The sequence below is a fragment of the Arvicola amphibius genome, chromosome 1, assembly GCF_903992535.2.
Source record: "Arvicola amphibius chromosome 1, mArvAmp1.2, whole genome shotgun sequence".
NCBI classification, from domain to species: domain Eukaryota; kingdom Metazoa; phylum Chordata; class Mammalia; order Rodentia; family Cricetidae; genus Arvicola; species Arvicola amphibius.
In genome coordinates this window covers 411,961-426,758 of record NC_052047.1, presented here as the reverse complement: position 1 = coordinate 426,758, position 14,798 = coordinate 411,961, and the positions used below count along the sequence as shown (strand labels likewise).

The 14,798-nt window shown below is 45.5% G+C and overlaps 1 protein-coding gene across 2 annotated transcripts in view; it reads left to right on the top strand.

Moving 5' to 3' along the window:
- Positions 1-14,468, top strand: part of Pcgf3 (polycomb group ring finger 3) — a 43,922-nt gene extending 29,454 nt beyond the window's left edge. For both annotated transcript variants that reach the window (XM_038346894.1, XM_038346895.1), the window contains exons 9-11: positions 8,718-8,855; positions 12,883-12,963; positions 13,548-14,468. In XM_038346894.1, coding sequence (XP_038202822.1) covers positions 8,718-8,855; positions 12,883-12,963; positions 13,548-13,595 — 267 coding nt within the window. In that variant the 3' untranslated portion in view covers positions 13,596-14,468. The remainder of the gene's footprint in view (positions 1-8,717; positions 8,856-12,882; positions 12,964-13,547) is intronic.
- The last annotated feature ends 330 nt before the right edge of the window (positions 14,469-14,798 follow it).

The following is a 14,798-nucleotide window of genomic DNA, read 5'->3' as shown; positions in this document are numbered from 1 at the left end:
CTTGTTTCCTCTCTAGACGTTTCTGTGTCCTGATGCATGTATGTATGTAGTGTATGTATTTAGGTATGCATGTAGTGTAGGATTTTGTGTTGCATTTTTAAACACATCTTAAAGATCCTGTTTTACAGTATGTCCATTGGAGTAGCTATCTTCTTCTTACCTTTCCTATTGACCATCCTCAGGTTGCTTCTTCTTTCTCACTCATAATCTGGAAATACTGTATCTTTTTAGTTTTTCATGGTACTCTTAAATTTTTGAACATGCTTAAATTTACATTTTTAAGTGATCTAATGCTTTGTTTCAGGAGATTTTTTTATGAATCAGAGTTGGGCTTAATGAAGTTATTTTAATTTTAGGGTAAGAGAAAGAGAGGTGCTCAGAAGAAAGTAAGACACACTGGGTGGTGATGGTGCACACCTTTAATCTCAGCACTCGGAAAGCCCAGGCAGGCAGATCACTGTGAGTGTGAGACCTGCCTGGTCTACAATAGTTAGTTCCAAAGCTACAAAGAAACCCTGTCTCGAAAAACCAAAAAAAAAAAGAAAGAAAGAAAGAAAGAAAGAAAGAAAGAAAGAAAGAAAGAAAGAAAAGAAAAGAAAAGAAAAGAAAAGACAAGACAGACAGACACATCCAAAAGCATGAGTGTGGCCTTCTCAGAGGAGGCATGGTCACTGCCATTTGTGATTTTACTTCCCACCATAAATTGTTGCTTATTTGTGCTAAACTTTTGGCATAACCAGGTGACAACACCTGTAATCCCAGCACTTGAGGTGCTGGGGTGAGAAGATTAGCACAATTTTGAGGACAATCTGAAATATAACTTTACGCACTGGAGAGATCTCAGGGGTTAAGACATTGACTGCTCTCCAGAGGTTCAGGTTCAGTTCCCAGCCTGCTCATGGCAGTTTACAGCGGTCTGTAACTTCAGTTCTAGGGAGTCCAGTGCTGTCTTCCGGCTCATCAGGCACCAGAGATACACATACACTGATGTACATATAGCCAAAACACCATACAAAATAAAAATTTTTGATAAAAAGCAAAACTTTAAAAATATTTTAATGGTTGGAATATATTGTATGCAATTTTTAAAGAATAAGTTTTGTTTTTTGAGACAGGGTTTCTCTGTAGCGTTGAAGCCTGTCCAAGCCTGTCCTGGAACTAGCTCTTGTAGAACCAGGCTGACCTCAAACTCACAGAGATACACCTGCTTCTGCCTTCTGAGTGCTGGGATTAAAGGCGTGTACCACCACCTGGTGAAGTTTTGTTTGTTTGTTTGTTTGGGTTTTTTGGTTTGGTTTGTTTTTTAAGATTTATTTATTATATATACAGTGTTCTGCCTGTATATATGCCTGCACGCTGGAAGAGGGTACCAGATCTCATTACAGGTGGATAAGCCACCATGTGGTTACTGGAAATTGAACTCAGGACCTCTGGGAAAGCAGCCAGTGCTCTTAACCTCTGAGCCACCTATCCAGCCCAAGGAATAAAGTTTCTTTTAAAAAAAAAAACAAAAACAAAAAAACAAAAAACAAAACTTAACCACACCGAAATAAAGTTGGTATGGTTTAGGGGAGATTGTGACAGGGTTTCACTAAACCATTCTTGCCTTGAGCTCACTGTTTAACCAAGGATGGTCTTGAACCTTAAATACTAAGAACACAGCTGTGCACAACCTGCACCCAGTTATGGTGCAGGGAGCAAACCTAGAGCTTTATAAAGCAAGCACGTAACCAAGCTGCATCCCCAGAATTCTTCCCTAACAGTAAAACTTGGATGCAAAACTAAAAGTCGTATAGATGTAGTTAAGTGTCGTGCTTTTGTGGAGTTCGGTGTTAGTTTTGTTTGTGATGCTAGGGTAGAACTGATAGCTTCATACATCCTAGGCAAGTGCGTGGCTGCTGAGTTGCGTCTCCAGCCCTCTGACTCTTGCTACTTTTCATTCTGTGACAGGTTCTCGTTAAGTCGCTCAGGATACTCTTACCTCAGCCTCCTGATTAGCTGAGATTAGAGGCTTGTGCCACCATGTCCAGGTCTTTTGGTGTTCGTTTTATTTTCCCACAATATTGGACTTATCTTCAGTCTTTCTCTTTTGTATGTTCTGGTTTTTTTAAAATATTTATTTATTATGTATACAATATTCTGTCTGTGTGTATGCCTGCAGATGGTTGTGAGCCACCATGTGGTTGCTGGGAATTGAACTCAGGACCTTTGGAAGAGCAGGCAATGCTCTTAACCTCTGAGCCATCTCTCCAGCCCCTTGTGTGTTCTGTTTTATGTGCCATTTCAGACCAAGTGTGTTGATAGTAAACATTCCGAGTTTTTGTGTGTTGATGTATTACTGTCACCTCTCATTTGAATAATTTAGTAAACTTAGAATTCTAAATTCACGATAATTTTATCACTTACCACCAGGCTGTCTTACATCTTTTAAGACATGTCTTTCAACTGGACTTTGTGCCTTAAACGTTGAATATTAAGACAGAAAATGGTCGAGGCATGGTGGCATATGCCTTCGTTTGCAGCACTTGGTGGGCGGGAGCTTAGGCAGGCAGACCTCCGTGAGTTCCTGAACAGCCTGGTAGTGCATAGTTTCCAGACCTGTCAGAGCTACATAGTGAGACTATCTCAAGAAGGAAGGGAGAGGAAAGAAAAATGGAAAACTAATAGAGCTAAGGAAATAGTTCAACAGTACAACTCTTGCCTGGCATGCACAAGGCCCTAAGTTTGACGTCCTCTCTCCGACCCAGGACCAAAAAGGCAGGAACAACAACAAAAGTCACCAGTGAAAGGGCAGGCGGCCCTGTGTGTTCCTAGTCTCACCTTCTCTCTCTCTCTCTCTCTCTCTCTCTCTCTCTCTCTCTCTCTCTCTCTCTCTCTCTCTCTCTCTCTCTCTCTCTCTCTCTCTCTCTCTGTGTGTGTGTGTGTGTGTGTGTGTGTGTGTGTGTGTGTATATCTGCCTCATGGTGGTTGTTGCTGTTCCACACAAGGAACCTCATTCTTTCTGCTCTTCATTTCTTCTTCCTCCTAACTTTGCCCCAAGTCGAGTCTTTCGCCTTTGCCATTGTTCACAGTGAGAGGCCAGCTGGGCAGAAGCATCAGCTGTGTCGCATTCTTTCTCTGGGTGAGACACGTGCTGCTGCAGGTCTCTTCCTGAGGCCTGATTACTACTTCTTTTGGGACAGCTTGAGTAGCAGGTGGTTGGTGAGTGGGCGGGTGGCTCCAGTCACGTGTGTGTGTGTGTGTGTGAGAGAGAGAGAGAGACAGAGACAGAGAGACAGAGAGTCTGTCTCCCTCTCTCGCTTATTTCCTCGGGAGATGCCTTCTGCAAGAGATTCTCACACCCAGAAACCCCACTGTGATCAAGGGGTACCTGCTAGCACAGGGGTGGGAATGTGAGTCTTATTTCCACAAAGGCCACTCCTTAGCTCCCTAATGTCTTACTATGATGGGGCTTTGTTTTGTCCCCAGCTGACATTGATCCCTGCACACACTGTCCTCCGCATGGGGCTCAGGAAGATAGGCTGTCACCCCCTGCGAGAACACCTAGGAGCACCAGGTCCTTCTGTGCCCCCACCCCCCGTGTATCAATCTTATCTACCTCAATTCAGTCTCTTCTCACTCTGAATTCTTCTTGAATTTCTACCTAGACCTTCCCAGAGGTCAGTCATGGCAGTGCTGCACTGACCCTTGGGGAAGCAGCTTTTTGCCTTTTCTTTTGAGTTTCTTGCAGCTGATGTAAAATCCAGATCAGATACTACTTGGCAAGAGGGGAAGGCGTCAAAGAATGTGGAATAAGTTCAAGGGGTAGTGGAGAGGCAGGAAGTAAAAGCCTGTGGCCTGGTTCTCTGAACAGTCTCTGATGCAGAAAGGGAATTCCTGTGTTACCTGCAACAAAGCATGTCCTTCACCCTAAGATCTCAATGCCCCCTACATACACCTTAGGGTCCGGGCAGTAGCACCTGTGTGGGGACAGATTCATCAGTTACCCCTTACCCATCTGCCGCAACTTCTGAGTCTTATCTCCTGCAGGTGGTTACCTTTCCAGGGGAAGCCTTACAGACAGCTGTTCCTGTCTCGCAGATGACTCAGACCCAAAGTCCTATGGGATGAGCACATTCTGCTGTTTCTGTTCCTCACGTTAGAGTGCACTGTGTGCATCATTGTGCTCAGGCATCTCACTCCCTGGGAGTCTGTGTCTTTCCTGACTACACCCGAGTCCTCTAGCCAGCGCTAAGCACAGGCCTACAGACCTCACAAGATACAGACTCTGACGAGAACACGCGATAGCCCACAGCTTGCAACCCTTTAGCTAAGCAGGTGTCAAGTGGGGCCACTAGTCCATTCACAAAGTTCTCTAGGTGCTTCCTTTTTTTTAATTTCTCATATATTACATCCCAACCACAGTTTCCCTTCCTCCTATCTTCCTATAGTTGTTTGAAAGAAAACGACCCCAAAAGGAGTGCCACTCTTAGTAGGTGTTTCTTGTTGGAGGAAGTGTGTCACTGTGGGTGCAGACTTTGAGGTCTCATACATGCTCAAGCCATGTCCAGTGAGACAGACTACTTCTGTTGCCTGTGAGTTAAGATGTAGAACTCTCAGCTCCTTCTCTAGCAACCATGTCTGCCTTGCTTTCTGTCTTGATGATAGTGGACTAAACCTCTCAACTGTAACCGAGCCACTGCAACTAAATGTTTTTCTTTATAGGTCTTGCCTTGGTCACGGTGTCTCTTCACAGGAATAGAAAACCTAAGACACCTCCCAGCCCCTCCCCCCATCTTTCCTCTCCCCCAGATCACTCCTCCTCTGTTTCCCTTCAGAAAACAGCGGGCCTCCCAGGGTATCAGCCAAACATGGCATCATATCAAGTTACAATAAGAGTAGGTGCATTCTCTTATATTGTGAGGTATGATCATGTGAGATATGAGGTATGTGAGGCTGGATCCCCAGGAGGAGGAAAAGGGTCCCCAAAGCAGGCAAACAAGTCAGAGACATCCCAGCTTCCACTGTTAGGAGTCCACACCAAGCTACACAGCCATAACAGCCATGTGATCTAGAGGACCTAGAAAAGACCCACGCAGGCTCCCTGATCGTTGGCTCAGTCTCCGTGAGCCCATATGAGCCCCGATTAGTTGATTCTGTGGACTGTGTTTTGCTTTGTTTTGTGGTGTCCTTGATCCTCCTACGACCCCTCCTTCACTTCTTTCACGGGACTCCTTGAGCTCCATCTAATGCTTGGCTATGGGTCTCTGCATCTTCTCTAATCAGTTGGTGCATATAAATTTATAAATGTTAACATCCCTTAGGGACATTGTTTCTCTTAAAGTCTGCCTTTATTAATCTAAGATTTTTTTTTTGGTTAATAATCTGGTATGTCACTTTATTAAATATCTTCCTCTAATATCTAGTATTGACTAGATTTTATTTAATCAAACCAGAATTTTTCTCTTTTTTAAAAAATTAATTGTGTGCGTGTGTGTGTGTGTCTGTTTTGCTTAATATGGATCTACATGCACCATGCTGTGCTTGGTGCTTGGAGAGTCCTTGGAACAAGTTACAAGATGGTTATAAACTGTCATGTAAGTGTGCGGAGCCAAACCTGAGTCTTCTGCAAAAGCAGCAAGTGCTCTTAATCACTGAGCCATCTCTCCAGTCCCTAGAAAATTTAAATGACAAGTTAGTCAAATTTCCCTTGGCCACTGATAAATCTGAGCTGATTTCTACTTCAACTTACCATATTTTTTTTTCTTGTTTCTTCCCTTTTTTGGCACTAGGTAGGGTTGATGGCAGAGAATTAATGTTTTCTTTAATTTTTTTTATATCTATGTTTTGTAAGTTAACCGTTCTGTCTTAAAAGCCGGGCGGTGGTGACGCATGCTTTTAATCTCAGCACTCGGGAGGCAGAGCAGGCAGATCTTTGTGAGTTCGAGGCCAGCCTGGTTTACAAAAGCTAGCTCCAGGACAGGCCCCAAACCTACAGAGAAACCCTTGGGGGTGTGGGGGAGTTCTGTCTTACTTTACTAGTTACAAATTGCTTAAATGATTATGTACATTTTTAAAATCCATGGCTGGTATAAGTCAGCACCTTGGCCCTAATATTCCTCTTGGTCTTCTTCCTGTATGTCTTCCTGAACCAGTCTTTTCATTTGGAGCTCCTTTTCATTCTTGCTCCATAGTGTGATTTAATAATCATCTGTTTTCTGATCGCTTGACTAGTGCCAACTTCCTCTCATTCTGGTTTAGTTTTGTTGTTGCTGCTGCTGTCGTTGTTGTTTTTGTCGTTTTTGTTTTGTTTTTGTGATGGCTTCACATAGAGCGTGCTGGCCTGGGGGGGCTTCATACAGAGCTTGCTGGCCTGGGGGGGCGGAGCTTCACATAGAGCATGCTGGCCTGGGGGGGCGGAGCTTCACATAGAGCGTGCTGGCCTGGGGGGGCGGAGCTTCACATAGAGCGTGCTGGCCTGGGGGGCTTCATATAGAGCGTGCTGGCCTGGGGGGGGGGCTTCATACAGAGCTTGCTGGCCTGGGGGGGCGGAGCTTCACATAGAGCGTGCTGGCTGGGGTGGGGGGGACTTTATATAGAGCGTGCTGGCCTGAGGGGGGTCCTTCATATAGAGTGTGCTAGCGGGGGGGGGGGGGGGGGGGGGGGGCTTCATATAGACCATGCTGGCGGTGGGGTCCTTTATATAGAGTGTGCTAGTGGGGGGGGCTTCATATAGACCAATCTAGCGGGGGGTCCTTCATATAGAGTGTGCTAGCGGTGGGGGGGCTTCATATAGACCATGCTGGCGGGGGGGGGGGTCCTTTATATAGAGTGTGCTGGGGGGGGGCTTCATATAAACCATGCTGGCGGGGGTTCCTTCATATAGAGTGTGCTAACGGGGAAGGCTTCATATAGACCATGCTGGCCTGTGGGGGGAACTTAGTAACAGAGGTTGACCTTGAACTCCTGATCCACCTACCTCTTCCCCAAGTACTGGGATGACAGGCCTAGGCCACCACATCCAACATGTGTCTTAGCAATGCTGTACCTCAGTCTGTGGCATTTATTTTTATCTTTTAATAAGGTATTTCTTGAAATTTGTTTTGTTTTTTGAGACAGGTTTCTCTTTGTAGTCTTGACTGTCCTGGAACTCGCTTTGTAGACCAGGCTGGCCTTGAGCTCACAGAGATCCACCTGCCTCTGCCTCCCGAGTGCTGGGATTAAAGGCATGCAACACAACTGCCTGGCCTTCTTCTTTTTAATGTGTGTGTATGTGTAGGCTACAATTGTGCAGGTCCCCATGGAGGCCAAAAGAAGTCACTGGGTACCCTGTAGCTCAAGTTACAGGTGGTTGTGAGCTGCCCAAAATGGGTCCTGAGGTTCTGAGAACTGAATCCTTGGGTCTCCCAGAAGAGCATCACATAGTTTACCCAAAGGCCATCTTTCCAGCCCCTTTGGTTTTAACTGATAATTTGCTTTCCTGGTCTGCAGGTTTATGATTTTTGTCCTCCAGGGAACTTAATTTTAAATTCTGGCTTCCCTTGTCCCTCCCTTTGTGCAAGTCTGGGATTCATCCATCTATCTTCCTTGTTGGCTTCCTTAATGCTGATACTTTAGTTCAAATTCACCTTTTAACTTAAATTCTTACTAATAATTTCCTCAAATGATCTTTGAGAAAGTTTTTTTTTGTCTTGAGCACTAAAGTTACCCAGTGATTTTAGCTTCAGTGAGTGTGTTTACTATTTTTAGAAGTTATGTTGTATTTTTTTGCCTGTATAATGTTCTTTACTCAGTATCTTATGTTTTTAATTCTTCCTTTTCTATCTCTTGTGATGTTATGATACATATTTCCGTTTTAATTCTTTTACCTGAATTTTCAGAAGTTTGAGTGAACCCATGTTGGAAAGGGTTTCTCTACAGTCCTAGGATAAGGCTTTGTCTCTCTGCAACAGATCCCTACTTGCATCACCTAGTACCCTTGACCTGTTAGGATCCAGCAGCTGATCCACTTGTACCCTTGACGTGTTAGGATACAACAGCTGATCCACTTGTACCCTTGACATGTTAGGATGCAACAGTTGATCCTCTGTACCCTTGACGTGTTAGAATCCAACAGTTGATCCACTGTACCCTTGATGTGTTAGGATGCAACAGTTGATCCACTGTACCCTTGACGTGTTAGGATCCAACAGTTGATCCACTGTACCCTTGATGTGTTAGGATGCAACAGTTGATCCACTTGTACCCTTGATGTGTTAGGATCCAACAGTTGATCCACTGTACCTTTGATGTGTTAGGATGCAACAGTTGATCCACTTGTACCCTTGACGTGTTAGGATCCAACAGTTGATCCACTGTACCCTTGATGTGTTAGAATCCAACAGTTGATCCACTGTACCCTTGATGTGTTAGGATGCAACAGTTGATCCACTTGTACCCTTGATGTGTTAGGATGCAACAGTTGATCCACTTGTACCCTTGAGAATATAAAGGGACTCAGTGCCTTTGGCAAATACAGACACATAACTCTCAGGGTGACTATAAGTTGAGAGAACTAAAATTGACAGGCTACAGTGTTTTTCAGCATCACAAAGACTCTAAGGAGGTTTTAAAAGGAAGTATAAAATGACAGGTAAAAATCCTCTACATCTACAGTGTTCTGATTTCAAAAGGCCAGTACTCATATAGGAGCTGTGTGGATCCAGGAAGAGTCTGACCTCGTATCCTTTCTCTTCCAGGTTAGCATCTGTCTGGAATGCAACAGCAGCAAACTACGGGGCCTGAAGCGGAAGTGGATTCGATGCTCAGCCCAAGCAACAGTACTGCACCTGAAGAAATTCATCGCCAAGAAGCTCAATCTCTCCTCCTTCAATGAGGTAGCCATCAGCCAGAGAGCTGGGATGGGTCCTTCTTGCTTGTCTTGTTGCTGAAATAACAACCAAAGATACATATATCCCTTCTTTTTAATAGCCTTATTTGGAGATTTTTAAAGAACATTTTAATTAGATTTATTATGTGTGTGTGTGTGTGTACATGTGCAGTGGCACTTGCATGGAGATCAGAGGACAGCTTACAAAAGTCGGTTTTCTCCCTCCACTGTGGAAATCCTGGGGATTAAACTCAAAGGTTGTCAGGCTTAGCAACAAAGTGCCGTTACCCACTGAGCCATTTTGCTGGCCCCTTGTATATAAATCAGTTTTTGTGTGTTTGTTTAATTTATTTATTTTATTCTAGTTATTTATTTTTGGTTTTTTGAGACAGGGTTTTCCTGTGTAACAGCTCTAGCTGTCCTGGAATTTGCTTTGTAGATCAGGCTGACCTAAGACTCACAGAGATCTGCCTACCTCTGGCCCCCATCCCTTCCCCAGTGCTAGAATTAAAAGCATGTGCCACCACTGCCCAGCAGAAACTAGTTTTTTATAAAAGGTTTATTTATATTAATGTTTCAACTACATGTGTATGTACAGTGTGCATGCTGATGCACACAGAGGTCAAAAGAGGGCATCAGATCCCCTGGAACTGGAGTTACAGACATTTGTTAGCCACCGTGTGGGCAGAGTACTGTTAATCACTGAGCCAGACATTTTTCTAGCTCCTTGTTTGAAAATTATAATAAAAAAATAAAATCTTAATTTGTGTTTTCTATCCTTGAGGTAGTATGGAAAGAAATAGCAGTGAGAAGCACAGAGATACATTGAGCATAAGTTACAGTTGCACATAAGAAAGAACTTGGGTTTGTGTCTGTGTGTGCGGGAGCAGAGGAGGATGCTGGTGTCCTGCTCTATTGCTCTCTGCCTCACTCCTTTGAGACACAGTCTCTCACTGAATCTAGAGCCTGGCTGGCAGCTCGATCTCATAATCCTCTGTCTCTGTTCTTCCATGACAGTGGGGTTACAGACTCATGCATAATCGTGCCCAGCTTTTTTTGTTGGTTTGGTTTTGTTTTGTTCTGTTATTTGAGACAGGGTTTCTCTGCAGCAGCTCTGGATGTCCTAGAACTCTTTGTAGAACAGGCTGACTTCGAGCTCATAGAGATCCGCCTACTTCTGCCTCCCAAGTGCTGGGATTAAAGGCGTGTACCAACACTGCCTGGCTCATGCTCAGATTTTTATGTGGGTGCTAGGATCTGGACTCAGAGCCTTATGTACTCTTAACTACTGAGCCATCTCTGTAGTCCCAGAACTTTGTTTTTTAATTTAATGAATGGGTGGGGGGTAGGTGGATGAATGAGAAGTGGATGTGACATGATCCAGAGACCCAGAGCTTGTTGTGGGGGCTCGTGAGAGTTGTAAGCCATGTGCTCAGAAAGAGGCTTGAGAAGCAGTCAGGCAAGAACAGCAGGAGCTGTCCTGCTGCGTTAAGGATTTCAGTGATTCAGTGTTGCCTGAGAAGAATTCTGAGGCTGTGTGTAAAAGGACTTAGAAGGCACATAGAGCTGGTCGAGACAGAAGGTCCAGCGTGTTGCTGCAGGACATGTGAGTGTGGTTGAGAATAGTCGTATATAGAGCTGTGCTAGCCACTGAACCAGTGTCCCAGCGGGAGCTGTGGGTGTGACCCCACTGCAGGAAGGTCTTGACAGATGTAACGGCTTAAGGGTTTTGAAATGAAACATCTCAGATTATCTGCTAAGCCTAAACCCTGTGACAAGCATCCTCATTAGTATGAAGTAGAAGATTTTCGACACAGGTCAGGGGAAGCAGGATGAGAGATGACAGGCAGTGACTGAAGTAACCTGGCCACAAGGCCCTAGAAGCCATGGGGAAGAGGGTCTTCTTCAGTCCATGTGCTGGGAGGCAGGGCATTTAAATCATTAGGTGTTTAAATCATGACCTGGTACCTGGGGAATCTCTCTTCTGCTTTATTACATCCTACAGTGACAGCAGATACCTACATGATGAGCAGAATTCCAGCCTCTAGCACATATTAACTGTTAACCAGTTATGTTAACTGCTAATTGTGTTATATTAAAGATGTGTTAATATTTTGTTATGTTACTATTTTAACTGTTTATCAGTTGCCCAGTCTGCTATTTAATTATAGCCACACTGAACATTCCTGGCAGTTGTCACAGTGCTCTTTCAGAACTGTTCATCAAACCCAGGAACCAGGGCCACCCCCCAGCTCTGAGCCAACCATACACATGGCTGGGGAGAAGGTGGCAGACACAGAATGAGAACATAACTTGACATTCACTACCAGGAGCCCACAGGGAAAAGCAAGTCTAGATTTGGTTTATTTGGGAAATAGGTAGAGGGGAGCCTTGGATCCTATGAAGGTAGAGATGTTCATCGTGACTTTAAGTGGCTTCTATGCACTGTCCAGAGCCAGGGACATCAGGCAGTTCAAGGGAAGACTGCCTGTCATGTGCAGGAATATTTCTTCATGGAAACCATTAAGAAGTGAAGCATTGGCCGGGCGGTGGTGGCGCACGCCTTTAATCCCAGCACTCAGGAGGCAGAGGCAGGCGGATCTCTGTGAGTTCAAGACCAGCTTGGTCTACAGGAGCTAGTTCCAGGACAGGCACCAAAGCTACAGAGAAACCCTGTCTCGAAAAACCAAAAAAAAAAAAAGAAGTGAAGCCTTTTCTTTGCAACCGGCTCAGCTCATGAGTATCCCAGGTGGACCTCACACTGCGCTCAGAGCCCTGCAGTCCCCAGTGCTGTGTGAAGTATAGGGAGCACTGTCCTAGACATTGGATAAGGAGGGGAGACAGGGTACTAGGAGTCATAGGAACTGGATGAGAGCATCATGCCTCGCTGGGACAGTAGTTCATATGCACCTTGTGTAATGTACACACCACTTAGTAAAGATGACAGCAGACAGGTGAGCTTTCATGGATACGAAGGCTGGTTTCCCACTCATCGCTGTCTACAAGAAACACACTCTCCTATATGGCCTGTGAGAACAGCCTCTCTCCCCTGCCTAGGGAGATAGCAACACCATCTGGGTCATTGGTTCACACGTAGGAAAATAAAAATTAAACACAGACAGTGAGACGTCACCGTGCACCTCCCTAGGCGCCATCTGCAGATTATGTAAGGGCAAATGCTATCCAGTGGGGGCCGGTGCTGGCCAGGTACACCTCCTCACAGACTGAAGGACAAGATACATAACTCGTGCCATAATAATCTAGTCTACATGGGAACATGTATGTAAGATGAGGCAAGGGAGCCTGAAGCTGCTCTAAGTAGTAAAGTCTACTAAATAAGGAAGAAAGAGTCCAAGCCGTGGTGAAAACAAACTGTATGTGAAGAAGGCCCTGTGTGTTCTATGTGCATAAGGTCCTATGTACCCTGTATAGACCAGGCCCTGTGTTCTGCATGTTAAGAGAAACTGTCTTGTGATTTCTTTGGTATGCCTTCCCACTTTGCTGTCTGGGTCACTGCTGTAGCTTACTGAACCATTCATTGATGGTGGCTAGGCCCTTCAAAGGTCAATGGGTGAACATAGGAGTTTACATTTCACTACCAGTTAGAGGGAGGACAGTGAATTAAGGGACAATAAGTGGGATCCAGCAATGGGTCCACCTGTGATGCTTCCAGGACTTCATTAGAGAAGCCCAGAACTAGGGTAGGGACAGGCCAGGATCATTGATGCTCAGAGCAACCAGGCTAAGCCTCTTGGGACCACTGCAACACGGCCGTGAAGTACACCACTATATCTTTGACCCCTGAAGAAGTTTTGGTCTTAACAGAAATGTTCCTTTTCTGTTATAACTCGTGTTTGCAGCTGGCTTCTATATTGGATGATGCAGGTAAGTGAGTAAGCAGACAAGCCACCTTCCCACACGGCTGGGGAGGGGCTTGTTTAGGAACATGTGAAAGTATTGTTCATATTATCACTGTTGGCCTCACTCTAAAGGTAGGTTGAATATGTGCCTAACTGAAGCCCCTCTCCCACCAGCTGGACATTTTATGCAACGAGGAGATCCTGGGCAAGGACCACACTCTCAAGTTCGTGGTTGTTACACGGTGGAGATTCAAGGTGAGACTGGGTGGTTCTTCCGATGCCAGGTTTGAGACAGACTCTTGGTCCTTACTTGCTGTGTGTGTCTTCTATTGCAGACACTGCTGTGAGCAGCTGTCTCTCTGGAACCATCTACCCAGCCAGTGTGTTTGCTCACCACCCCACTCAGTCCCGAGTCCCCAGTGGAGCAAACTCTCAAACTTTTGGGAACCTTTCTGAGTCAGGAACTGGTATTACGTTCCACCTCTAGTCATGGTGCTGCCCAGGAAGTAGGGGATGGAGACATCTGGGCCAGCCCAAGACCAGGAGGACCAGCAGTTGACCAGGGCAACAGTTGGAGAGTATAAGAAACTGCATAGGAAAAACCAGAGCTAGTGTAGTAGGCAGGAGGAACAAGCTGAAGTTCTGGCTGCACGGGCCCTATCATGAGCCCCAAACACCACCTGGATTACTACTGGGTCACCTGAGGCCAATGATGATTACTCCTTGTCCCCAGAACTGGACTCAGCTGTGGCATTGCTGGTGCAGTGTGTGCCTGTGGTTTGAGTGCCCAGTATGGGCCCCCTCGTACTTCCCTCACCCGCCTTTCTTTTGTCTTACAGAAGGCGCCCCTCCTGCTACACTACAGACCCAAGATGGACTTGCTGTAAGCCCAGCCAGACTCAGCCCACACCCAATGCTCTACACGGCAAACTGTGCCGTGGAATGTTGCCTCTGGGTGCCATGTGGACCATATTTCTGAATAGAGAATATTTATAACTTTTGTATGAGAGAATCCACTCCCAACAAGACACTACCAGCACGTGTTTACAGAGGATGAAAACACTTCGCAGTTCGCTCTCTCTGCTTCCGGTCTACAGGCCGGAGAACAAGTGAATCCGTGACACACGCAGCGCCTCCGCTTGCTTTCCGGGGCTTGAGAATCTGAGTTCCTTTTGGCTTCATTTGTGGATTAGGTTTCATTATAAGCCTCAAAAACGCTTGTACTTTCATTAAGTCCTTCCTAAGTTATTGAAAGTCTTTTCATGGTATATATTTATGTTGCCTTTAGCTTCCTGAAGACTTAAGAGATATATAAAAATTTAATTTAAAGCATACCCAAAGAGGCTTGCAGTAATACTATTATTTAGCCATGGTATTTAATTTCCCACCTTCTAGAGTACAGCAGAGGTCCACTCCCAAGTTTGAGTCTTGTACTGTGTATCCTGGCTGGGCTAGGGGAGACCCTGCCTCAGTCCCCAGCGTCGTGTGGCTGCAGTTCCGGCCCTCCATAAGGCAAGTCGGGGTGAAATGGCTGGCGCAGCACTGGCTTGTTGGAAAGTCTTTGGAAGTTCCTGCCTTTCCCTTTCTGTTTTCCTTCTGCTGGCAAGATGTGGTGGTGGCTGTTTGTCGCTTACCAAACAGCACAAGCCCTCCTGTGGGGAGACCTTGTAAAGGTACTTGTGAGGTGACCTCTAACCTCCATGTTCCTGGCAGATGGTATTTCCAGGCTTGCCTTCCTGCTCATGGGGTTAGCATCTTTTTTTTTTGGATCCCTTTTTCATGAAAAATAATTGAGCAGCCTGTTCAGCAGACATTTCTCCGATCACAGACAGAATACTGTTTGTGAACCTCCCACTTCATGTGTAATTTAATTGGTTTGGTTTGGTTAGAGAGTAAATGCCAGCTTATCCAGCTTTGTTCTCTCCTAAGGGTTATGAAGGTAAGAGCAAGGAGAAGGGACAATGGCCTGGGTTCCCAGGGACCTCTCAGTCACTTCCTGCCCTCCCAGGCCCTGTGGGAATCGTAGAACCCCGTAATCCCAGGGTTTCCTCTGCTCTTGGTGGGCAGAGGAGGATCTTAGTGTGTCTCCT